This window comes from Ochlerotatus camptorhynchus, unplaced genomic scaffold, assembly GCF_037179485.1.
Source record: "Ochlerotatus camptorhynchus isolate MF236.1 unplaced genomic scaffold, CSIRO-AGI_Acam_v1.1 ptg000849l, whole genome shotgun sequence".
In the NCBI taxonomy this organism is placed as follows: domain Eukaryota; kingdom Metazoa; phylum Arthropoda; class Insecta; order Diptera; family Culicidae; genus Ochlerotatus; species Ochlerotatus camptorhynchus.
Window position 1 is genome coordinate 110,001 of NW_027041308.1, and position 27,834 is coordinate 137,834.

At 39.7% G+C, this 27,834-nt stretch overlaps 2 protein-coding genes across 2 annotated transcripts; both read right to left on the minus strand.

The window, feature by feature from the left end:
* Nucleotides 1–6,957: 6,957 nt before the first annotated feature.
* On the minus strand, nt 6,958–12,779 carry LOC135715316 (dynein axonemal intermediate chain 4-like). Its single transcript, XM_065238630.1, has 2 exons — nt 12,689–12,779; nt 6,958–8,781 (listed from the first exon to the last, which is right to left on the minus strand). The coding sequence occupies exons 1-2, from the start codon at nt 12,704–12,706 to the stop codon at nt 6,997–6,999; spliced, it is 1,803 nt and encodes a 600-aa protein (XP_065094702.1). The 5' UTR covers nt 12,707–12,779; the 3' UTR covers nt 6,958–6,996.
* Nucleotides 12,780–13,583: 804 nt separating this feature from the next.
* LOC135715311 (ras-related protein Rab-36-like) lies at nt 13,584–14,744 on the minus strand. The gene is made up of 4 exons (XM_065238628.1): nt 14,269–14,744; nt 13,979–14,201; nt 13,728–13,935; nt 13,584–13,669 (listed from the first exon to the last, which is right to left on the minus strand). Exons 1-4 carry the CDS (start codon nt 14,622–14,624, stop codon nt 13,599–13,601), a joined length of 858 nt encoding a protein of 285 aa, XP_065094700.1. The 5' UTR covers nt 14,625–14,744; the 3' UTR covers nt 13,584–13,598.
* Nucleotides 14,745–27,834: the final 13,090 nt, after the last annotated feature.

The window sequence follows — 27,834 nt, forward strand, 5'->3', positions numbered from 1 at the left end:
TACTTACTTACTGACTTACTTACTGACTTACTTACTTAGTGACTTACTTACTTACTTACTTTCTTGCTTGCTTGCTTGCTTACTTACTTACTTACTTACTTACTTACTTACTTACTTACATACTTACTTACTTACTTACTTACTTACTTACTTACAACTTACTTACTTACTTACTTACTTACTTACTTACTTACTTGCTAACTTATTTACTTACTGACTTTAATGAATACTTACTGACTCTAATTAAATTTACTGAATTTAAGTATTTATTGAATTATTTATTAAATGTTTCAGTTTCTTATTTACTTACTACTTACTACTTACATATTCATGTATTTATTTTTATATTGATTGATTTATTTATTTATTGATTTATTTATTCATTTATTCATTTATTCATGTATTCATTTATTCATTTATTCATTTATTCATTTATTCATTTATTCATTTATTCATTAATTCATTTATTCATTTATTCATTTATTCATTTATTCATTTATTCATTTATTCATTTATTCATTTATTCATTTATTCATTTATTCATTTATTCATTTATCCATTTATTCAGTTATTCATTTATTCATTTATTCATTTATTCATTTATTCATTTATTCATTTATTCATTTATTCATTTATTCATTTATTCATTTATTCATTTATTCATTTATTCATTTATTCATTTAAACATTTTTTCATCTATTCATATCTTCATTTGTGTAGCTATTTATTGTTATTGTTTCATGAATTCATTGCTTGATTGATTTATTTTGTTCATAATTACTTGATTGATTGATTGATTTATTTATTTGTTTGTTTGTCGATCTATATATTTTTAGTTATTACTATAACTATTTATCGATATATTTACCAATCTATTGAACTATCTATTTGTCTCTCTATTTATTTACGTTGGTGGTGCATTCAAAAGACCTATAGTGAAATCCAATCAGTCACCGGCCACCCGTGGCGCTGATGTCGAAGCGGTGATAAAATAAATGTAAACAGCTGTCAAACGCGACTCGCATCAGAATTTTCACTTTTGAAATTGAAAATTTGCCTTTTCAGTACGTTTTGCCCTAATAAACAGGTGCAATATACTAACGATATCATATATGGTACGACCATACCACATAATGTTGGGATGATACCCCAAATTGGTGGTTAGCTGCTTCTTATGGTTATTTTTTATGCGGGTATCTATTTAAGGCTCTGAACCATTTGGTGGATTATTTTAACTTTTGGTTAAAATTTGACAGATGGTAAGTTATCGATTAACCCTGCTATCCGAACGTGGTTCTTTCTGACAGACAAGAAGTTAAATTTTGACAACCTTGGCTAAGTTCTTCTCGAAAACCGGTCGATCGACAGCACAGGGATTTTCAAACATAGAAAATAACATTCGAAATGTCACTTTTAACCTCGAGTTAAATTTAACGCGGCAAATGGTTCACAGCCTAATTATACTTGTGCTTGCCCATTATCTGCAAGTCGTTCGCTTTTGTTGTTGCCGTTGGAAGCAAACAACCGGTGATGTCCGTCGACGATCATATTTACCACAAAGCTTCGCAAATGCAAGTGCGAAACCCATCATGGGTGGAATTGCAAATTCTGTGATATCACTGGATGCCCCGATTCCGTTCAAACGATTACTTCCTTCCTGATTGTGGTGGAGGAATCTATGTTCATAAAGTTTAAATCAGAGGAATCGATGCTTCATTGCTTGTTCCATAACTGTGAGCGATTGATTTTCTATTATGCTGATGGAAAGGCAGTTCAGGTATGCATGCCACCTGCGGGAGATACCGTTCAATACGTGCGAGTGTATGATCTTACACCAGAAATCCCGGATTGCTGTCTAGCGTTGGTAAGGTGATGTGAAGCAAATCCATGTTGATTTGGACCTCGACATGTACACAGGTGTACGGGGACGTAAAAAAGGAAATTCCAAACTCGCTGCATTTCCACAATCGGAATGGAAAAAGCCAGTAACAACAGAAAGACGAAAACCATCAACGGAATGAAGAACAAAGCAGTAGCAGTACGTACACTGATGTAAAGACTGGAGCTGCATGGTCAAACAACAAAGACACAGAGGAAGCGGTTGAGGTGCTCAAAGAAGAGATGGTGAAGATGGATGCCGAGAAGTACATTAGAGTGGAAGCAAGCGATGCCAAGAAATAGCAGCCGCCTGTTTTCCATTACAAAACATATTAGGGTAGAGAACTACTTCGGCCTAATCGCCCATTTTGGGCCTATCGAGCAGAAAACTTCAAATAAATCCATGATTTCAGAGTTAACAAGTCAATTATGTGTTTGGTACGATACTTTAGTTAATAAGCTACGGAACGAAGTCAATGAGAACGCGTGATATGGAGGTTTGCATCCATTATTTCCAAATACAAAAGAAGCGCCCCGACCGAATCAATTTTTATCTTCATCCGATACGCCGAAGTGAATTCATTGGCGTTTGAATGGCGTTTCAATGCGTTAGGCCGAGTTTAGAATCCGTAGGCCGAGTTTGGCGTCAAGAAGCAGTGTTAGACTTTTGACAATATCTCAACGATTGGTTTCTCTTTATCAAATCTTACGGTACATACGAAAAGGTAAATAAATTTGAAAGCCATCAGTAATAATAACATTCCGTTTGGTGCTAAACTGCGCTAGATTAAGAAAGACTAAGTGCGGGTTGTGCTTATATAATAGGCCGGAAATGGGGTATTTAACCCTACTACTACAAATTCGGGATACTGGACTAAGAGAAGGCTAAGCGGCTGGTGATGTGAAAGGAAAATCTATTGAAATAAGCAAAGGAGTTGAGGGCACGGCAGAAAGCGAAGCTAAGCTCAAGTCAAGTCCGAGAAAAAGTAATAATGTTTCTCAATTGTAATTATTTGTAGTTATAAAATTATATAGGAGAAATGGCTCTAATGTTGGCCTATGGGTCTAAGATTGGGCCCATCGCTAAAAATCTGCTATTTATCAATTTTATCTAGATGAACGCGTCATTGGGACGGTACTAATGGATATTTTTGGTCGCTATTGACAATTTAGTCGATTGCCCAAATTGTGAAACTCCGCTGATATTAATTACGGGCAAATCACCCACGATGCTGCTAATAAATATTCAACTTACCCGTGCAGCAGCTTGAATCCAAAATGACTTTTCACCAACTGTCAGGAAATGTGTATGAAAAGTCATGACCTACCTAGCTATTATCCATCTCATACAAATTAGGAGCATTAAGGCCGACATTACATCCATTTCCCCTATAAATTATCGAAAAAACTGCTTTTGATTTTTTTAAACACAGCAAAGTAAATTGAAGCTTCATAAATAAACTAATTAAGGGGAAAAATCTATCTATTTATCTATAGAGCTGATTGAAAGCTGAACAAGGTATTATTTAGCTGAAGAAGCATATTTTTGCCTGATTAAGTTCTGATCTTTGACATAAAGGATGAGACGTAAATAAACATGTCATGTAAAATTAAGTGCTCCGAGCCTGAAAAAATCGTGACGACTAAAAGTACGTTTAGTTGCGGAGAATTTTGCGTCTGTTATGACTCAATTTTATGTCAAAATTGATGGTCAGTCTCAGAGCACCTAAATTAGCATAATTTTTTCTAATAGTACGTTCAGACTACAGATTTATAACATGTTATAGCGCTATCTTGTCAGTGGTTTCTGTGTTGCAATTATTTGATAACCGTTATAACATGTTATAACCACAGACAAACAGACGTAACTCTTAGAAACAGTTTTTCTTGCAAACATAGTATCTCAAAACATAGGACCTCAGTAAAGACATCTCTCGGGCTTCTCGCGGAAAACAAGCTTGCTCGCCAACTCGCAAACAATATTGCATAAAAGTTCTATAGAATGTATAGAATCGTCAAAGTAATCCGATGAAAGCGCTGCGGCGTGAACGAAGATACTCATTGAAGTGTTACGTCTGTTTGTCTGTGTTATAGTTCTCCAGTCTGGACAGCGTTTAAGCAACAATCAATACGAAACTAACGATTTTAAATTGGCTCACCACTTGACTAGCCTATTGGTCCCAAGCAAACAATTAACGTACCCCATTTTAGTCGAAATTCTAGTACTACACAATGTTTGTTTTGATTCACTATGAAAATTTGACAGATAAAATGAGGGGTTAGTGGATTTTCCTATGTTTCGAGGGGTGAATCGATCGGGACCGGGACCGAAGAGAGTACCAGAGCTGAGCCAAAAAATTGAGCACGTTATTTCGGGACCTTCTAGTCTTAGAGTTACCTCTATGGTTTAAGTGTGTACTCATTTATCACCTTTAAAGCTGTCCAGACTAGAGAGTTATAACATGTTATAACGGTTGTGAACTAATTGCAACACAGAAACCACCATCAAGATAGCACTATTAGTACGTTCAGACTACAGAGTTATAACATAGAGGTAACTCTAAGACCACTGGGTCCTGAAGAAAATCATTATTATTTTTGGCTCACTCAGTACAAGAACAACGGTCCCAAGCAGTCCCAAGCTATTTCACTCACCCCTGCATGTTCTGCATGAATCCACACACCCCTGATGTTATCTGTCAAACTTTCATAGCGAATCAAAACAAACATAGTGTAGTAATAGAATTTCAACTAGAATAGGGTACGTTAATCGTTTGCTTGGGACCAATAGGCTACTAAAGTGGTGAGCCAATTTGAAATCGTTAGTTTCGTATTGATTGTTGGTTATAACATGTTATAACTCTGTAGTCTGAACGTACTATAAAGCGCTGGCCAGACAGAGCAGTTATAACATGTTATAACGGTTGTCAAATAATTGCAACACAGAAACCACCATCAAGATAGCGCTAAAACATGTTATAACTCTGTAGTCTGAACGTACTATAATAGTACGTTCAGACTACAGAGCTATAACATGTTATAGCGCTATCTTGATGGTGGTTTCTGTGTTGCAATTATTTGACAACCGTTATAACATGTTATAACTCTCCAGTCTGAACAAGGCATAATAAACGCTATAAACGCTGTCCAGACTGGAGAGTTATAACATGTTATAACGGTTGTCAACTAATTGCAACACAGAAATCACCATCAAGATAGCGCTATAACATGTTATAACTCAGTAGTCTGAACGTACTAATACAGACAGGAGAGTTATAACATGTTATAACGGTTGTCAAATATAGTACGTTCAGACTACAGAGTTATAACATGTTATAGCGCTATCTTGATGGTGGTTTCTGTGTTGCAATTATTTCACAAACTGTTATAACATGTTATAACTCTCCAGTCTGAACAAGGCATAATTGCAACACAGAAACCACCATCAAGATAGCGCTATAACATGTTATAACTCTGCAGTCTGAACGTACTATGAACGTACTATTATCTATCTATTAATCTATGTATTTATCTATCTATTTGTTTATATATTGAGGACAACCCCGAGGGCAGCTTCATTTACTGAGTAGTCTCAGTCTCCCAACTAAATGTGTATTTGTACACTTTGTAGTAATGATGATGCGCCTACCGTGTATACATTTACTAAATTATCAAACGCCACCTTCTTTAAAACTAACAGCACATCCCAAATTTAAGTATCCTTCATCATTGTCTTTGACCCAAACCGAAAAAAGAAATGTTCGCGAAAAATAAGTTATAATTTACGTTCTTCCTCTCTAATAAATAATGGCGTGTGCAAATTTTGACACGCCATGAACACACCATGGCCAACTCGATGGCGGCGGCAACCACCAAAGACCACCCGCCAGAAAACAATTTTTATTCCTGCTGAAACAAGCTATCGGATGAGTGCGATCAAAAAAAAAATGTTCCGCAGATGGCAGCAGCAGGGAGAGTCTACTAATTTGTCGTAATTAGGCTTAGCTTTTATTGTCTTTTATAATCGGGATTTTCGGAAGGGACAAGCCTTCGAATTTCTCGTGCCGCATCTGCGTCAACTGGCATAATTTCGGAAAACAAAAACAAGAAGGTGGGAAAAAAATGTTGATAATTTGAAAGCCATTAAAAAGCTATAAAACTCACTCTTGATTCTCCTCGGCGGCACGGCAGCGGGATCAGGTGACATCCTTCCTCGATGTCGGCGGGAGGAAGGTACAATTTGGTTAGTTCGATCAGAAGAAGTGAGGTTTAATTATTTATTAATTTATTCATAAATAATTCTTTTTTTACTCGGGCGGACGGCGAAGGGGAATCCGATCAAGTTAATAAAACGATTATTCAGCAGAGGGGAGAGTGAAGTTTAGTGAGTTCAGGAAAGCTATCGGCTGTGGAATGGTTATAAAACAAAAACCGGGAGGTGTAGGATTTTTATGGTTCATTTGGTTACTTTTTTTTTGTGATCGGTCCTGGATGACAGTTAAAATGTTTACCAACGGAAAGGGGTAGCCGATGAGCATGGGCGTAGCCGGATTTCAAACGAAGGAGAATAGACGAAAATAGCTCATTGCATAATTACATGTATTTATTTGCATGTATTTCAAGGAATAAAAGATCGACTGCAGGAATTCCAGAAATTCATCATAAAAGAAAAGTGTCATCAAGATCTAGACCTAACCATAATAGCCATCTAGGTCCAGAGGAGAATTCTTTTATAGATGGAAACTCCAGTGCTTCTGAATGCCCAAATTCCCATCCGCTCCGCCACTGTCAATAACTGCCAATAAACAAAACCCATAAAATTCGAATCCAAACGCGATTGTGAACGATTATGAATCAGATCTAACTTAAATTTGACGACTTGTGAATGGCTTTTAGGAGATCTTTTAGCACTCATTAGCTTAGATAATGGGACCACACAGAACTGATTCCTTCTGATTATAAATTTAACTGTAACGTTCTGAATTCTAGGTATATGATTTATTTCAATAAACAGGATTTTCACTACGTCACTTCTGATTAAAAATACTCACACAAAATGACAAGATAATCAAAATGCCGGCACATTAAACCGCAATCAATCAAACCATCACGCTACTTTCAATAACCCAAATATCCGCACCGCCGGACCAGTTTCAACAGAGCGGGCTTGCAAATCAAACTTCTGTACAGAGCCTTTTTCAGCTCATCGTACTGGAAGTGTGGCGGAAAGGGCATATCCTCCAGGGCACAAATGTACGCCCGTCCGTCGCTATCGCCGACCAGAAGGCTTCGTCCGCAATTTGTAAACTTGGCGATCGTCAGGGCCGCATCACCAAACGTCGTATAGGAAGCTGGCTTCTGCATCCGTTTCTTCAGATCCCACAGCTGCACCGAGTCCTGTGTCACACTAACGATGATCGTCGAGTTAACCGGGGACCAATGGGCTGTCTGGATAGGCCCAAACCCCGACGATAAGGTTATGATCGGTTCCTTGATATCTTCGATCCAAATCCGAATGCACCAATCACCACCGCAGGTCAGGAAGATCTTCGGACTCCACGGAGAATACTCGATTGAGAAAACTCCACCACTGTGCATACGGGTCACACCGCAATGTTGATACGAGTAGTTTACCGAACATCTGTGAACGCAACCCTCATCCGTTCCGATAAAGTAGATGTCCTTCCGAACAGGATGTATTGTCAAGCTCAACGCCTGCGGGTGACGATCCGCCTCCATACTATCCTGTTTCTTCTCCACCTGAATGCCCTCCGTTTCGCACTCAACTCGATCCAGTTTCAGCTGCGTAAACCCGATCAGATAGTGGCCGATGTTCAAAGTATACTTCATGATCGTTCCATCCTGGGAAGCTGTCAGAATTTGATCCAAATCATCATCCGACTCGATCCAACCGATATCCCAAATCGGCTCAAACCCGGGAGACGATTTTCGCTCCGAAACACCCACCGGTACCTTCGAGTTATCCATAATGTCCCAAATCTGCACCGATCCATCGTACAGCCCGATGGCCAACAACTGCGGAGTTTTTTTGGAGAACGCAACCGACGTCACCGGAACGGAAAAATGGTATTGCCTCTCCGGGTTCACCGGATTCTTGATACTCCAAACGCACACATACCCTTTGCTCCGAAGATCGAAATTCGTAAACCCATAGATCCCATATGCGATGGCTACGATGTCTCCATTTGCCGGACACCAACTCGCACTGGCCACCGCTTTTCCCGTCGTCTCCAGCGACTTGTACGTCCACAGTGTCTCCAACCTGTACAAGTACTTTGCATTCTTATCCAACGGGTCCGGCATATACATGTTCCGGAATCGTTTCTGCTTCTCCCGGTACACATTTCCGGCCAACAAGCGCTGCAAAATCATCGACGAAAGGTGGAAGTTCTCGCTCTTGTTCAACATATCGATAATATTCTCCATTCCCTCGCGCGAGTACGTCGTAATCTCGATCTTGGACGCCGCTTCCGCCAGGTCAATCTCCTTCGTGTGACGTTCCAGATCGTTGTACGTATCGTACATGTCATAGTTCGACACGAACGACGCCACTTCCTGCTTCCTGATCCGCTCCGTATTGACGGCACGCGACTTGAGCAGCATTTCGGGCGTTTGTGCTTCCGCTGCGGCCATCGCCGTGCGGCGGTTCTTCTTCTTCGTGTCGTAGTAGATGTTCTGCTGCTCGACCAGGGGCGCTTCGTCGGAATCCTTCGCCACGGTGTGACTGGCAGCTTCGTACAGGATGATGTCGTCGGTTTCCGTGAGAAGGATCTTCACGTGGTAGGTTTTGGCGTCCTTCTCCAGCGATGGGCTGCGACGGTCGATCACACCGCTAAAGTCCGGTTCCTGGTCCAGGTCGAATGCTTCCACCTTGTCGGGGGCCTGCAAGGAGGTAGGTTTTGCATATTAGAAAAAAACAACTAATATCAACAAGATAGAAGTACTGAGGTGGTTCAAGGCATTCAAGGCTATTTTCCTGGAGTTCCTCAAAACTTGCCAGAAGTTCGTTAAAAAATTTATGAAATTCACAGAAGTTTTATAAAGTTTTGTAAATGCCGAAGAAGTTGTAATGAGCCCGTTGAGGCTCTGGGAACTCCATCGTAGTTTTCAGATTTTTTGGGAGCTCTGTTGAAATTCTGGAAACACTTTTTAAGTCCTTGTTGCTCCAATAAAGCTTGGGAAATTTCTGTAGAATTACGGGAATGTTCGAAGTCTTTGATTTTTTCCTAAAATTATTGGAACTTTCCAAAAGTTCTGGGAAGAATTTTCCTGGACTTATGGGAAGAACTTTTCGGAGGTTAATGGTTGATCTTTTCTAGAGTTCGTGGATGAACCTACCAAAACTCCAGAAACGTAAACCCCTGAAATATTGGGAACAAGTTCCCTGGAGTTCTGAGAAAAACTTCTCTCAAGTTCAGGGAATCACTCCTCTCAAGTGCTGGGAAGAATTTGCCTCGAGCTAAGGGAAGAACTTTCCTCGTGCTCTGGGATGAACTGCCCTCAAGTTCTGGGAAGAACATCCTTAAAATTTTGGGAAGAATTTTTCTGAAGTTTTGTGAGGAACTTTTCTGAAGTTCTGAGAAGAACTTTCCTAAAGTTTTGAGAAAAACTTCCCTAAAGGATGAACTTTTCTCAACTTCAAGATGAGCTTCCCTTAAGTTCTGGCAAGAACTTCCCGAAAGTTTTGGGAAGAAAATCCCTGAAGTCCTGGGAAACATTTCCTAAAGTTATAGGAAGTACTTCCTTAAAGTTCTCTGAAAAATTTCTTTAAAGGTCTGGAAAGAACTTCTTTTCAAGTTATGGAAAGAACTTCCCTGGATTAGTGGGAAGTAGTTCCCTGAACTTGTAGGAAGAACTTTTCTGAGGTTCTGGGAAGAACTTTCTTAAATTACTGGGAAGAATGTCCCTTAAGTTCAGGGAAAATTTTACTGAAGTTCTGAGAAAAACTTTCCTGAAGTTTTAGAAAGAACTTCCTTATAGATCTAGGTAGAACTTCCCTAAAAATCTGGGAAAAACTTGCCTGAAGATATGGGAAACATTTTTCCTGAGTTCTGGACAAAACTTCTCTAAAGCTCTTGGAAGAACTTTCCTACAGTTTTGGAAACAACGTCCCTAAAGTTCATTGAAAAACTTCCCTGAAGTTTAAGAAGGCACTTCCCTGGAGCTCTGAAAAGAGCATTTCTGAAAATCTGAGAAGAACTTTTTTGATGTTCTGGGAAGAACTTCTCTCAAAGTTCTGGATAGAACTTTCCTCAAGCTTTGGGATGAACAACTCTGAAGTTCTGGATAAAACTTCTTGGAGCTCTTGGAACAACTTTTCTGTAGTTCTGAAAAGGACTTTTCTGAAGTTTTGGGAAGAAGTCCTTTGAAGTTTTGGAAAGAGGCTATCCTGATATTCTGGGAAGATAATCCCTGAGTTTCTGAGAAGAATATCCCTGGAGTACTGGGAAAAACAGTTATAAAATTCTGGGAAGAACTTTCCTTCAGTTCTGGGAAAAATTTGCCTCAAGTTGTGGATAGAGCTTTTCTATAGTTCTGTAAAGGATTTTCCCGAAGTTTATTTTAGGATATTTTTTCAAGTCTTCAGGTTGATCAGGTTTTTTTTCTGAAGTTCAGCTGTTCAACAATTTAAATCAAGTCTCTCTGATTTTCACCAACGATACTAGGATGATCAGAAAATATTTAAAAACCAACAAATGATCTTAGGCCCCTCTGAAGTCCTCATATTTTTTTTCAAAGCCTCAAGTTGATCTGGTATTATTTTTAAAAAATTAAGTTCACTGACTTCCCTGTTACGTGCTCCACAAAATTTTCCTAGTGGAAGCAGACTTTACTAAAGTTCTCATAATTTTCATGTAGTTTGCCGCCTTTACTTAAGTTGGCAGAATATTTTTGAAATCCACAGAATTTTTCAGAAATTCGCAGACTTTTTTTAATTGAGTGAAATTTTCCTGAAGTTCGTAGACTTACTTGAAGTTCACAGTCGTCTATAAAATTCCCAGATTTTTCCTGAAATTTTCAGAATTTTCGCGAAGTTTGCAGAATTTTTGCGAAGTTTGCAGAACTTTCCAAAAAATGTCTGAACTTTCCTGAAATTCGCAGAATTTTCCTGGAGTTCTTGAAAATTTTCTGAAATTTTCAAAACTTTCCAGAAGTTTGTTGAAATTTTCTTAAGTTAGTAGAAGCTTTCCTGAAATTCGCAGAATTTTCTTGGAATTCTTGAAATTTTTCTGAACCTTTCAAAACTATCTAGAAGATCCTGGAAACTTTCTGATGTTCGCAGAGTTTTAATGAAGCTCATCGACCTGATGGAAGTTCTTCCCAGAATTTTAGAAATTTTTTTCCCAGAACTCCAGGGAAATTCTTCCCAAAAACTTTAGGAACGTTCTTTCCAGAATATCAAGAAAGTTCTTCCCAAAACTTCAGGAAACCCTCTTCCCAAAACTAAAGAACAGTCCTTCTGAGAACTACAGAAAAATTATTCCAAGAAATCCAGGATAGTTCTATCCAGAACTTCAGAGATGCTCTTCCCAAAGCTTGAGGAAAGTTTTATCCAGAACTTGAGAGAAGTTCTTCCCAGAACTCCAAAAAAGTTCTTCCCAGAACTCCAGAAAAGTTCTTCTCATATCTTCTGAAATACTCTTCCCAGAGAACAAGGGAAGCTCTTTCTAAAACTTCAGTAAACTTCGTTAAAACACTTCAGGGAAGTTTTTCCATGAACCTTAGGGAAGCTCTTTCCACTTTAAATTAGCAGAATTCCTATGAAATTCGCAGAATTTCCCAGAAATTCTCAGACTTCACATAGGTTCGTAAATTTCCATGAAGCTCGCAGACTTTCTATAATTTAGAAAAAAATTCTGAAGTTTCATAAAGTTTTCAGACTTCCTTGAAATTCACAGATTTTTCCTGAAATTTGCAGAATTTTCCTGAATTTTTAGAACTTCCCAAAAATATGCTGAACTTTACTGAAGCCCGCAGAATATTATTCGAGTTGATAAAAGTTTTCTGAACTTTTCAAAACTTTCCAGTATTTTATTAATTTTTTTACTAGTTTTCAGAATAATCCTGAAGTTCCTTGAAGTTCGCTGAACTTTTCTGAAGGTACCAGAATTTTGCTGAACTTTCCTGAAGTCACCAGATTTTTTCTGAAATTGCTGAGCTATCATGTAGATCTCTGAATTTTTCTAAAAGTTCACAAAATTTTCCGGAAGGCTTCGCATTTTGCAGATTTTTTAAAGTTAGCATAATTTTTTTATAGCTTTAAGAACTCTCGTCCTTGAATTTTGATGAATTTTTCAGAAATCTACAGACTTTCCTGAATCACGTAGAACTTTTCTAAAACATTTTCTTAAATTCGTTAAAATTTTCCGAAGTGTGCATAATATTCGTTAAGTTTAAAAAAGTTCCTTGAAGTTTACTAAGCCTTCATGTTGTTTCGCAATTTTTCGCATGTTTGTAGAACGTTCCGGAAGTTACCAGTTTTCTAATAAATTTACAGTTTTTTTAGGTTCACAGACATCCCTAATATTTTCAGTGATTTCCTGAAGTTCATAGATTTTTCCTGGCATAAGCAGATTTTACTAAAGAACGCTAACTTCACTGACGTTGACAGTATATTTTTGTAGTTCCAAGACTTCCCTGAATTTAGTTGAATTTAAGAAGTTCCCAGACTTCCCTAAAGTTTGCAGATTTCAACTTTTACAATCGTTTTCAAATCGATGAAAGCTAAAATCACCATTTCACTCCAAAACACGAGAGCGTTGACTGCCACCATAGCCAATGCACTTACCTGAGCAGCTTCCTCCATCGTTTCCACCGGTTCGCCGTATAATCCTAAGGTCTCAACAGAACAAACAATCGCCGGCTTTCTCGGATCCGACTTGGAGCTCTCCTCGCCACCTTCCGGATACAATTGCCGCAACTGATCCCAGCTGTACTTTACCCTAGGGACTTTACTTTCTTCATTCACATCCTCTCTCCATCTAGCCGACTTCAGACATCGAGGTGTATAATCGATTTCGTCGATAACAACCTATTCAACAGCACACCGTGGAAGAAATAAGGGGAATCCTGTTCACTACGAGGTATATAGCGACTAGAGAGGGTCTAGTATAAGAGAGGAGCGAATTCAAAACAAACTGTCTTGGCAACCTATGGCTAGATGATTTCTGGCAACACTGCCAATACAATCAAGATATAGGCACAGTGCGATTGGTTCTGGATTTGACAGTTCGTTTGGTTCAAAACCAGCCAGTCCGCTCCTCTCTTATACTAAACCCTCTAGCGACCAACAACTGTTGCCGTTTGGCAGGCGCGTAACCGTTGGACGCACGATTTCAAACATTAAATACAAACAAAGCAAGTCTACGAAGTTTGAAAAGGTACGGTCCCACCCCGGTGGCATCGGGAATTGGTTTCCAAGGGAAATATTTACTTCCTGTGTCTCGCGACAGCTGACTCGCTCTTTCACTTGGAACGCAAATGGGCAGGGATTGGCTGGTTCATCGATTGACGGAATCGTTCGGGGCCGGAATGCAACGCATTTTCTCCGGTTCAGTTGGCTTAAATCTGGGGGTTGTAATGACGAAATTCCTTCACCCCTGGGATCGGACTGCATCTTGAATTGATTGTTTTTTTTTTCTACTATGGAATGATGTCAAACGTCACAATGAAAGCCACGGTAAACTTGGATGAATAAATTAATTTATTTTACAGAAGGAACACTTTTTCAGCTTTTTGTCTTTTTCGTCCTTTTTGAGGAAGTAGAGGTCTGAAAGAAATTGAAAAGAATTTATTATGTGTGTTGGAAAATTTAAGCTTAAGCATACTTAGCAGACTATTTCCGCTGGGGTGTACGACCGGATTGTTGGGATCCATCAATCGCTGGACGGCCGAATCGAACGCCAAGGCAGTGAGTCTTTGGAACAATTGGGTAACATTTTCCCCCGTTTGGGCGGACACGGACCAGTATTCGGCCTGCAGGTCATTTGCCATAGTTTCTGCTTCCCTTTCCACGGCCAGCAAGGAGTGGTCGTCCTGTAAATACCGATCGATGATTCCATTAGATGTTGATTCAAACGAACCAATCAGGGATCGTTGATCGTACCAACAGGTCCTTCTTAGTCCCAACTAAGAACTTCAAAGCTCCCAGATGATTCAGCTTCATAGCATCGTCCAACCACCTCCGGGCATTCATCAACGATTCAGCTCGCGTCAGGTCGAACACAACCACGATGACGTTCGCATTCCGATAGTAAGCCTGGGAAATGCATTTGAATCTCTCGTGGCCTGCTGTATCCCATCTGTCAAAAGAACCAAATTCACACCAATCGACTCTCTAAAAAAAAATTCGAATTCCAACAAACTCACATCTGCAAACTGTACGCATGGCTCAACACGTGAAATTTCTCCACCTCGAAATCCACCCCGATCGTACCGCGGTAGTCTCCATCGAAAATTTCATGGCAAAATCGATTTACCAGCGAGCTCTTGCCCGTCGCGACATCGCCCACGAAAATCGCTTTACACGCGCACAGATAAAACGACATCACACTTCCGCATGCCCGCCGTGTTTTCTCGCCAAACTCCACCCGTCCCCGATAGGGACTGGCTCGATCGCAGTAGGCCCTGGGCATACGATCGATCGTCCGGGAGCCATAGTCTACGTTGTTATTTAAAATCTCATAACTATTCGCCTTTTTGCTCGGTTTTCTGAACGTTGGCATTTCTTTGGACAAAACTAGCAGCAGCGAAAGGAGTTCACGTCGACACAGACCTAGTCAGACTGAGGGGATCCCTTCGGGCGCAAATTCAAGGATCACCCACGGCAACGACCGCTTGTTGAATTGGCTGTGTTTGTGTTGCTGCATAAATATCTACAAACTGAATGACGACCGGCACGGTCTGAACTTCAACTTTCATTTCCTATGTAAGATAAAGTACAATTCTATTCCACGGAGGAAAAGGACACGGTTCACTTGGGCAGGGAATTGGAACACGCGCACATACGCTATTATAGCAGGACTCAGAAACGGCAGGAAATACGTTCACACGCTACGATACCTGCCGAACGCATGTTGCCTGCCTACTTGGATGAAGTGCATTCATTTATTATGGATATTGCCGTCGAGGAGATACCTATAAGTGAAAAGGACACGGGAAAGCGAAGAACAAAAAAAACACCGGTTCGTTCCTAGATTCATGTGTAACATTCAAGCGATACCTATCCCACATCTACTCGCAAATGCCAACAGCTGCACCAACATGCTGGTTATTGGAGGCTCCTTCTTCCCTTGGTTTTCTACACAAAACGAGTGCGATATAAGTGGCATGTGAAAAGGGACTTCTGAAGAGAATTTTTCATAAACAAGGACGCATGGGACGCAGTGTACAGAAGTTTAAAGAATGGTGGCGTAAAACGAAATTTGAAAACATTAGGAGCACCCCGTCAACCACCGACACCGACATGTAACCAACCAGGTGGTGCAGAGGAAATGTAAGAAATGGCAGCACGATCAATTTGCACCTGTAACAATCAAATGATTGAGATTTTACCAATTAACTTTAATGGACACTTTTTTTTATAGGAATACAAATTCACTCATTAATAGAGATCTCAAAATATAATGGAAAGGTAGTCTATATAGATGATTCAATACAAAGTGAAAAATTCAGCAGTACGTTAATCCGTTAATCTAATGTTTGTTCCATGGAGTCAAATTGATCCAAAATTCAAAAATTTATGAGCCTAGACTGATTGATCCAATTATTCAACATTTCGGAACCGAAGGAACTGAGAAACAGCATAGTAGTAGAAAGTAGTCTAAGTCTAAGACCTGATTGTAGTCCTGGAAGAAGCAGGTTCCAAAGCTCAACTCCGTCGAATCCTCATAAATCCGGTAAAGCGCGTTAAAGACGAGTGGTTCTACGTTCATGGCGTTAATATTGAAACAGTACACTGAAAATAAATCAAACGTTATCGTTATTAGATTTTACACACAAGATGTCGATCAACACCATGTCATTGATTTCATTTGACTGACTATAGAAACTATTAAACGAAAATAACCTTCATAGGCTTCACACATACTTCCTATATGCACTGCTAATCATGCCAATCATGCGACTTAGATTTTGCAATGGGACGTCGAATCAGGTTTATTTGTCAAAAGTGCTTTGCAAAAATATAAGCGAGTTTACCAAGGATGAGTAAGTCACTCAGCACATTGTGTCTGAATTATATTCTACGCAGCTTGGGCACATCCATCAGCACATTCTCGGCATACCTTCGGCACAATCTCGTAGGCATTAGATTGTTGTAAATAAAATGGGAGCACTGCTGGACAACTGTCATTGAAGTTGTTCAGAACATTACGTGCTGTTTGACTGTATGTTCAGCAACATCATCTAATTGAATATACTAGAGGAAATCAGACCAGCAGTTCATTTATAGATCTAAATACGAAATGTAGGTTCTACACGCAGAAAAATTTATTTTACTCACAACAAAACTCTGCATAATTTTAACAAAAAAAATGGCCGGCTCATAATTAATTATTTTTGAAACACCAAAAATTCTATACAGAGCTGGAAAAAGGGCCTATCTGCTTTGATCGATTCTCTTCATCGACTCTCTCTCTTCCATTAATAACTCAGCTACAACAACATTCCCTGTTGTATTTGACGGTTTGGACGATAGATAAAAACCGAGGGGGGCGACACATCTAAATCTCAATTCTAGATGCTCAAAAAATCTCACTAGCGAATCAATCTTCGAAAAATCTTCATGCATTTCACGCATCTATTTGCATCGCGCATCATCTTTTTGCAGGAAATCTTCAGAATCGGCATCAATCTTCTTTCTATCTACTGATCGTGCGCGCAGCTACCACAGCAAAACACAATCTTTCCTGCATCGTAGATAGAGTCGCCCCCCTCGATAAAAACCTCCTTTTTCATGCTATGTGGCAAAAATAGCACGAAAACTGTTTGCATAGCCAACCACATCAAAAGAGAAAGTCGATGAAGAGAATCAATCAAAGCAGATAGGCCCTTTTTCCAGCTCTGTGCAACACGAGAAAAGGGCCTATCATTGTTGATCGATTCTCTTAATCGATTTTCTCTTTCGCGAATAACCCGACTGCAAATGAATTTCCCTTTCAGTGTGTTGTTTAAGGCGCAAGCTAACATCATCTTCTGTCGAACTGTGCTGCGAGCTAGAAATTGAATCAAATTCAAGCTGTTATTGAAATTAATCATTTACTCATTATAATCAACAATATTTTTTGTTGAAGATTTTAATGGAACGAGCAAAAACAATGTGTTGTTTTAACAATATTTTTGAGTTGTTTCTAGCATGGCATGCTTAAAAATAAAAAGTTTGTACCGGATTTCCTCAGCGTGTAGAGTGGACTCAAGAGGAAGAGCCAGTTAATCAGACCTCATTAGTACCTTTAATTCAAATAATGCCGCAAATCACACAAAACAAACTAAAGAAGTATATTCATCACCCTCTATAGTCGGTCTCTAACAATGCTCCCCACCGGTTCCAACTCTTTCCGGCCGAAAGGCTAGATTTCTGGTCTGGCTTTGAGGGCATTATAAAACACTAAAACACAGGACTTTTATTACCCTATGGATCACAAAACACCGAAAGTTCACACACCCGTCACTTCCCGCGTCATCCTCAATCTGATTTATCCTTGCGATTTCAAACCAAAACATTCAAGGTGTCAGAAATACCGGATTGCCGGGATGGGTATTTTACAAACAATCGCAGCGTGCTCTATAGCAAACCCCACACGCATCAATATATTGACGCGAAGGGGAATTATTGACAATGATGTTGATGATGTGAATTCAGACATATTGTCAATCTCGATGTATTGACGTCAATATAGCATACGATTATTGTCAATAAAAGCAATCGTGTAGGGTTCACTTATGACCGGCACAATCGGCATACTTGCGGCACACTGATGTAGCAACCTTGTGCACACTGTCCTACCCCTAGAAGAGGATTATCCCTCAAGTTTTCTTTTTCCCGCATGATGAACTGTCACTTTGACAAGTCTGTGTTCGTGCACATCCGGTTAAGCTCCCCGCCAGAGGTTTGAGCTAATTTCCGTCGCGGCGTGTTCTCTATTCTCAAACAGACTTCCACACTGTACAGACAAATAAAATTTCTCTCTATTAAATAAAAACGTGTTCGTGTAAAATCGCCTCCGAACGTCGCGAATAATAACACACCAAGGGGTGGTCACTCTACACACTTGTTTTGCGCCAACTCTTTTCTCATGGCGGTTAGAGTCGGTGTATAATGAGTCACGCCAAGAGAAAAACAGTTGAACTCGCATCACGGTTTTCGAAAGATTCCCATTCTTTTCACTTGGCAACAGAGGACTTCTACAACAACTTCAAATGACTTCTAGCGAAAGAAAAAATATTGCGGCTGTAGTAAATCATTATATGAGTGATTTTGTCAAATTATCTTAACAAAAATTAGTAGAAATTCTCATTACTAATTATTACCGAGCGTATCTCATGACAATTTAACGATCACTGCGTGTTTATGCTCATTTCTTCGATTATATTTTATATTTTATTGCAATACCTTTCGTGAACCTTTCATAGCATCGTAATGTTTATTTACTTTGCCCGATAGGTAGCCGGTTTGACGGTTCGATAGGTAGACTTGGCTTCACTCTTGGCGTGACTCATTATACACCGACTCTAATGGCGGTAAGCTCCAACTCGGATTAACTTTTAATACCGTCCCTGTTTGTATGATCTGAAAAATGTTTGCTCAGAATTATGTTGATTAACTCTGATGTCGACATCAAACCAGCCGGACATTCTTGATCGGGATTTAATCCGAGGATAATACCGGTTGGAGCTTACCACCATTGGTGTACATTGTCGAGTGCCTTTGTTCCGTTAAAAAGCACAAAAAGTAATAAAAATGTATAGTTTAAAAAAAATAATTAAAAGGTGATAGCTTCAAAAAGCTTCAAGGTAAGAAATACTATAACATAACATTACACAGATAACGTCCGAGGATGTCTACGCATTCTCGTTTCCCTCACCAGAAGGGGTGTATGAAAATCTTCCTTGGAGGAGTCAACAGACATCGAAGCAGAACTAGCGGCTCCGATAATTCGATATATCACGGTAATATATCCATTACGCTAGATTTTGCTGTTGTTAAAAAGACGTTTTTTTTTTTTTTCAGGATACTGAAACAGCTTTACAAGAGCAATTAATGAAGTATGTTGCTTGGAATGTCGATGCTAACGTTGATGTGGCGCCCATCTGATTTTCAACGGCAACAATTACTTTATTTACGTTGACGCTCAACTCATCCACGGTGGAATTGACTCCATCCGCGCGCTGGACACTCTATTTAAAGTGTTCACTGTTTTCAACATTCGTCCGCCAGCAGAAGTGCAAAAAAATATTATTTTCATCGAGATCATATGTTATGGAATCAAAACGACCAGCACCCGTCCGATGGTCAATCGTTTGGTTTCATCGTTTAAGGAATCCATCCATGCTGACGAAAAAGATGCTGATGAATAATGTATTGTAATGTATTAATATCATTGTTTTCATTAATTATTGCAATGATATTCAATAAAAACCAAGTTCAAACCAAAAGCAAAACCATTAATCTGTAATTTTCATTTTATTGATTGATTTTAAAATTATTGCAAATTCTCAAATTTCAGGTTAAGTCCCATACATAAATTTTAACAAATGGGTACTTTTTTACCCAGTTATGGAAAACAATGCGTTCTGGAAATGGGTAAAAAGTACCCCATGATTTGACGTATAAGCTCTTTACCCATTAGTGGGTAAAGATGTTTTACCCATTTTATGAGTTTACCTACTTTATCGCAAAATGGGCACTTTTTCACCCATTAATGGGTATTTTCCAGTTACAGTGCAGTTGTACCGGCAGTGTCAAGAAGTCAATGAACTGACTTTTGATTGCTTGTGAATAATGCCTTGTTTGGCAACCCGGTATTTTAACAGCTTTTATTTTTATTTTGTTTTTCAATGTTTTCAAAAACGACACGGACTCCAGTTGGGACTACACACTGGATGCATCCGTCTCCAAGGATGCCTGCAACGGAAGAGCTCCGTTGCTACACGATCCTTCCATCTTTGGCGGAAGGCCGACAACGAACGCCAATCATTAGTCAACCAACCCTTCTGGGAGCCGGCGGAGGAAATCGATTTGCACCGAATTTTTCACCGCCCGAGTATCATCCGTCGGAAAACTGGAAACCAACACCGGCCAGAACACACGTCGGACTGATGAAGGACGCACCGCTGACCCGAAACGGACCAGCCAATTTTCCTAGCTGAACTACTTGTCAGAGTCCACCAACCCGTACACCCTGCAGGACAATTCGATCAGCTTCAAGGTCTACAGCGCCTCCAAGAACAATCGCTTCCCAGGCCATCAAAAATCGCATTCTCCACTTCTTCAATAACCCACCAGTATGCCGTCCGAGGATCTGCTGCAGACTGCATTCACCACCAAGGGCTGCCAGCCGTTGCAAGTGCGAATGTTCTCGCTGAAATAAGAAAGTTTCTCCTCCGGATTGGTCGAGTTCCCGAGCGTAGCCCTGGTGGTGAACGTCATAATGAAGTGCAACCACAGCGCGATGATCACAAATGCACAAAACTCCCGTTCATTATGAAGCTGTGCTTCTCCTCCTCCAAGAAAATGAACGGTGCGTGGAGCAACGAGAACACCGAAAACACGTTAGCTTTGAAAGAGCGGAAGCTTATTTTCTGAGAAAAGAAAGGATTTTTCTATTTCTGGGTAGTTAATGTTATGATTCGTAATTATAATTTCTTATTGATGAATCTACGTTACGATCGACCAGTAGATGGAAATGATGTGAAAATGATAATGACGTTTTGCTACCTGTCAAATCGTATGGAATATTTTTTAGTATATCATCACTTTTGTGGTTTTGGTTATCAAACCTAGGTGTCGCATGCACTGGAGCAGTTTCGCGTAGATTCATCAATAGAGTTCTCCAGATGCACAAAAGTGTGCGTGAGACCGCGCGCTACCTTAGTAAGTAGTTGTGATTTCGCGATACCTTTTTGTTTCTTCTTCTTCTTCATTTTTATATATGGATGTTGGATTTTAGTGTTCGTGAGATTGCGCTTGGAGATCTCTATTGTGTTAGTTGGAAGTGCAAAAAGGAACGAGAGTAAAAATTTATTGAACTATTTGAGATTTTGCCAAGACGGTCCTCCAACATAATATGTTGGAAGATGAAATGGTTGATGTACACTGAACCAATATGACAAATTCCTGTTATGTGGAAATCTTATAAATTTGCGCTATAAGATAATCCATTGAAAATGATATGATTGAAAATGTGTCAGGTAAATTCTATATGAATATCTGATACATTTACAATGCTGATAATTTGGTAACTTTTATATGATCGTCGTATGATAAATGAAAATCGATCAAATTATAATAATTAACTGAAATGGATTTGAAGCCCATAAGCATAAGCTATACTTTTCACCACAATATAATATATGTGTCATAAATCAATCGAAGTAAAGTTTGTGTGAAAATCACATGAAATTTACTTCTTCTTTTGACACATATATTTAATCGATTTCTAAAAATAAATCGAAAAATAAACAGGCAGTGGGAGCTTTCACAGTTGTGCCTTTTTTTATTGTAGCTGATTTGGGATTCGATCAAGGACTGTTGAGGTGTGATGCTTTCGGTGTCTGCGCTCGATTCCACTGGGCCACGGCTGACTTCAAGATTGAGCTTGTTCAAATAGCATGAAGTAAGAACAGCTCTCCCGACATGGAATGCAGTGCAACGTTATGCTCGTTTTGCTAGAGTGAAGACAAATAGCACTGACAAATTTATGTTCCGTTTCGGTGGTGTGGTTTGTTCAAATCTTTCTTAATGCACCTGTGTGCAATAAATCAACGACTAAATTATATAAGTTGATGTAACTGTTTCATGAAGTTCGAGTACTAGGGATGGAATCTGAATTAGCCGTGTAGAAGGCTTACAATTAGAATCATAGCAAAGTAAATATTGCAGTAGAATCATTTTTTTTTCAATCTCAATACATTCTTTTCCGGAACCCCTTTTCTTATGAAACAATAACAAACAAAGATTATTCAATACAGTATCATTGTTGTTAGTAGTATTTAGTTCAACTAATCATTTTAATGAGTGTACGATAACATCGTTGAAAATTGTTTCAATAATTTATAAAGAACAATCATGTAAGATGTATTTTATTGGGAGCGATATTCAGCCCAGAAAAACATGCAAAAACAAACGTTTGCTGTTGGATTTCTTAAAAGGCAAATCTATATGACTATTAAAACATTGGGATAGATCTGTTTACAACCTTTTAACCTCAAAAATCAAAGGAAGCTATTCCAATGAGATATACATGTTTTCCTATACTGCAAAGTTAAATGACAGTCCAATAGTTTCTACATGTCTATTTACACGCGACATATCAACAAACGTCAAAAATCATTAAAAGCAACTTCAATAAAATATACATCATTATCTTATAAGATATATATTTTAGTGAGCAATATTCATCATGAAAACAGGTATATTTTACTGGATTTTCTCATAGTGCAAACTTATATGATTTTCCATTAGTTTCTAGATGTCTGTTCTCACCCATGACATATCAACAGTTTTTCACCATGAAATATATCAGACAATATTCATATACTTCTTACCTATCGCTAACCACGTTCGAAGCAAAGTATTTCAAGTACTAAGTATGTGAAATTACGATAGAAATCATTCCATATCGCAGTCATAGTTTTTAAGTGATAATCCATTGGAATCTATCAATCATCACATAGAATGAATAAATCTCCTGACATTGCTATGTTATAAGATGGATCCAATAAACGGTACATGTCGATTTGTTTCAGTGTAGCAGCCACCACCATGGATGTATTCGAGCAGTTCGAATGGTATAGATTTTGTTTGGTTGTTGACTTTCCGATTAAAACTCAAGCACCGCTTGTCGTGACCGGCCCAAGATTTCCAGCGTTGATCACGGCACAGCAATGCTGCTGCTGCTGCTGTTCCTTCTGCTGGTCCGTCTCCTCTAAAATTCGTCAAAAAAGACGAAACAGTAGCAGCATTGGAAGCAGCCGCAGCCGTGGGAGCTGCATCGCTAGTTCGTGTAGCCATGGCCGGAAACCTCGGTTAGGTCAAGATACCGCTGTCAGCTGTTCTTCGTATGAGAGGAAATGTGGATGCGACTGCCGTCACGGGTGTAACGATTTTGAGAATCCATGGCGAGACTTGGTGGAGATTCACGGTTGTTTTGAGAATAATTTGACTAGAAGTGGCAACGTCAATAACAAATTTTGACACATGCACACTGCGCAGGCGCAGAAAAAGTTCAGTGTTGCCAGTAACTTTGAAGATCATAAAAATTGTAACCATGGGTGCCAAACAACGTCAATGACTGCACCTCAATGTGCCCCAGTTTGATTTTGGCACACTGTGTAGAGTGACCAACCCCTTGTACCACACTGACAAAAAAGATGACCCACACACTTAGATTTTTTTGCCGAGATGGGCACCACCGAGCAGCTCGGCATCAGTGCTGTAAATTCTCAAAATCATTTGAACATTTTTGATGAAAATGAGAAAAGTAGCTATTCGCTATCAAAGGAGACCTCCTCCGAATGGGTGATATCAGTTGCTTAGTCATTTGACGAAGGCATGGATCATTCTCATTTGAGAAACGCTATATATCATTCAATTGAGTGTAACCTACACACAAACGGAGCTCTGGTCGACATATCGGCGAAAAAGCTATTTCAAGCCGACACCAACCTGACTTCTATCAAACCCCAACCCGATGTTGACCCGACATTGACCCGACATAAACCCAAAATTGACCCGACAACAACACGACATTGGGTCGACATCGACCTTAAATTAGCCTTACATTGATCCGACATCGGGTCGACTTGTCTGTTCGGGACCATTTTACTGTATTCCTTCCATACTCTACTGTCGTATATCAAATGATACTGAGTGACTCAATTGACAGTGACAATGAGCTTCGAATGAGAAAGGGGCTCTTCAAATTATGGTCATGTGAGAATTCGTTTACACAGAATTGATTGAATGGTTGTATTGGTTCATCTTCAATCGAATGATATGAAAATTTACAGCACTGCTCGGCATTTTATTTTGCTGGAAATTCAGCAAAAAATATGTTTGTTAGCTGAGATCTCGGCAAAATTCCCGTTTGTTAGCTGAATCTCGGCAAGTTTTTCACTGAGATCCAGCAAAATAAAATGCCGAGCTGCTCGGTGGTGCCCATCTCGGCGAAAAAATCTAAGTGTGCAAGATTGGTGTGCGGATTGACCTACCCCTTGGAGTTTACACATAATTTCCGAGGGGGACGACTCTATCTACGATGCAAAAAAGATTGTGTTTTGCTGTGGCTAGCTGGGCGCATGCTGAGTAGATAGAAAGAAGATTTATGACGATTCTGAAGATTTCCTGCAAAAAATTGATGAGCGGTGCAAGTAGATGCGACAAATGAAAGAAGATTGTTCGAAGATTGTTCGAAGATTGTTCGAAGATTGATTCGCTAGTGTGAGATTTGTTGACCATCTAAACTTGAGATTTAGATGTGTCGCCCCCCTCGATAATTTCAATGTTTAACTGGTTATACTTAAAGCCCTACAGTAAAAGTATGGAAGACTGTCACCACAAAACTGAAAAAAGCTGTTCCAATCGAGCAAAGCGGTGCATTTTGACGGCTCGATTGGAACAACTTTTGACAGACGTCCATACTTTTACTGTAGGTGTTTATTTATACTTCGCTTTCGTGTTTTGAATGGGAAAAATTGTATTATTGGGTTGTAGCGTTGTAGTGTTGTGAAAATTGTGCGTTAGTTCTCTTGTATGAAGTGCAACAGAATAAAGCAAAACGCTAATCTAGGTACGTTGGAGCATAATCAAATTCGAAAGTGCAGATACAACACAATGGTAAAATTATACTGCATCGCGATCTGTCCCAACTCCAACCCAACCCCGAGGATTCGCTTCTCGGTCCGTTCTGGACCAGATGAATCAATTTCGTCAACAGTCAACAGGGACATTTCATGCATCTGGAACTGTTCGAATCCGTTGGGCAGAAAATGCTGCTCGATAGAGGTGAGTGTTTTGAATCTGGTTGCTTTGGCTAGTAAAGAATGTAATGTTAGGTTTCTTATGCAGCTACCCCAATGGTATATTACCCGGATCAAGACGATGATGATAAGTTGATAGACCGAGATGACGGATATCGGAGGAACCGTTGGTCTTCAGTAAAAAGTAAACTGAGCTCAGTGACGTTCGAGAGTGTCAGCAGTGCTGGGGAAGTGACGATGTTGGAGGATGTCTAGCTATGTTCGCTGTTCTTCCAGATATATCATAAGGTGGCAAACAGGTTTTTTTTTTTAATTCTTTATTTAAGAGATTTTTAGCCTTAGGCTAGTTCATCTCTAAGGTGGCAAACAGGTTGATACCGTTAAATTCAAATCCATTCAAAATACCATTGCTGACATAGTCCACACCATGGACCCAAAGGTCAGGACCAATAGCGTGGAAGGAATTTATCGAAAAATCATGGTTCTCGGTAATAGAATGGAAGTGCACGCAGTAGTAGCATAGAGGTAACTCTAAGACTAGAAGGTCCCGAAATAACGTGCTCAACTTTTTGGCTCAGCTCTGGTACTCTCTTCGGTCCCAAGCTAATCGATTCACCCCTCGAAACATAGGAAAAACCAATAACCCCTCATTTTACCTGTCAAACTTTCATAGCGAATGAAAACAAACATTGTGTAGTACTAGAATTTCGACTAGAATGGGGCACGTTAATCGTTTGCTTGGGACCAATAGGCTAGTCAAGTAGTGAGCCAATTTAAAATCTTTAGTTTCGTATTGATTGTTGGTAGTAGCATAGAGGTAACTCTAAGACCACTGGGTCCCGAAGAAAATCATTATTATTTTTGGCTCACTCAGTACCAGAACAACGGTCCCAAGCAGTCCCAAGCTATTTCACTCACCTCTGCATGTTCTGCATGAATCCACACACCCCTGATGTTATCTGTCAAACTTTCATAGCGAATCAAAACAAACATAGTGTAGTAATAGGATTTCAACTAGAATAGGGTACGTTAATCGTTTGCTTGGGACCAATAGGCTACTAAAGTGGTGAGCCAATTTAAAATCGTTAGTTTCGTATTGATTGTTGGTAGTAGGTTTTTTAGATTTGTGGGTAGTTATATTTTTGAGTGCATGGGGGAATGCTGTCAACAATGCTGTCGGTTTTTTTACCAACAATAGCTGACGTTTTGTTTTAACCTAACTTTTTCCTAACCTGAACTTCAGAGCTAGGATTAATGTCATTGTTGATGTTGATCAAAATGGAATCAGTTTTGGGGGGTCCAACTAGAAATCATGCAAGTCGGACCCAGCTACGATCCTTGTGTAGCGAGGACCGAATGGCCCAGATCCCGCCAGTCAGATGATTGTCCGCGGGAAGATTGTTCAAAGGAGGATTGTCCGCATGAGGATTGTTTGAAGGAGAATTGTCTGCTACCGACGAGTCAAGGAGTACGTGGAGGAAGGAGATTATCCGGAACTCTGAAGCTCTTTATATGTTCCAGGGGGAACGATACATTCGGATGCATCCTGTATCCCCATCAAATTTATCCATAAAATTCTGCTTATATATCCAGAACATCAGTCAGAACTTTTTTTTCTCCAGACATCCTTATTCGATTTTTTGTCTATTTTTCAGTATATCCTGAATATCCCTGTTGATCCTTCTGTCTATTCCGAAAATTCTTTCAATTCCGCTCGCATGCCGTCACAGTGTTGCCATATCTTTTTTGAAGCAACATGCATTAGGATGAGTGTCGTTCCCCAACGTTTTTCTTGAACGCCATTGATTGTCTCTGAAGATCTTTCCTGGAACTATCTTCCTGCGGACAATCGTCCAGTGGACAATCTTCCTCTGATCAATCTTCCTGTGGACCAGTGTTGGAAAAGTTCGCGATATTTCACGAAGTTCACCAAGGGAAAAGTTTGCGAGTCATAGGGAACTTTGATGAACTTTTCCATCACTGCTGCGGACAATTCTCTTCCTCCAAATAATCTTCGTGCGGACAATCCTCTTTCGAACAATCCTTCTGCGGACAACCCTCTTTCGAACAATCTTCCTGTGGACAATCCTCCTACGGACAATCCTCTTCTGAACTATCTTCCTGCGGACAATCGTCCTGTGGACAATCCTTCCTGCGAACAATCCTCCTGCGGACAATCCTCCTCCAAAAAATCTCCCTGTCGACAATCTTCCTGCGGACAATTCTCCTGCGGACAATTCTCCTGCGGACAATCCTTCTTCGAACAATCCTCTTTCGAACAATCCTCCCACGGACAATCCTCTTCCTCCGGATAATCTTTCTCCTCGACTCGTCGGTAGCGGACAATATTCCTGCGGACAATCCTGCTGATAATCCTCCTTCGAACAATCCTCCTCCGAACAATCTTCCTGCGGACAATTCTCCTTCGTACAATCTTCTCCCGAACAATCTTCTTGCGGACAATCCTCCTCCGAACAATCTTTCGAACAACCTTCTCCCGAGCAAACTTCATGTGGACAATCCTCCTTTGAACAATCTTCCTGCGGACAATCCTTATTCGAACAATCTTCCTGGGTACAATCGTTCTTCGAACAATCCTCCTGGGGACAATCCAAATATATGATGTTCAAGGGCCCTGGAGCTAATGAACTATTAGATTAGATAATTAACTATTTTAACTAGTTCCGCTTTTTTTTTTGTTAGCATCCATGCCTCTAACGCCAAAGTCACGAGTTC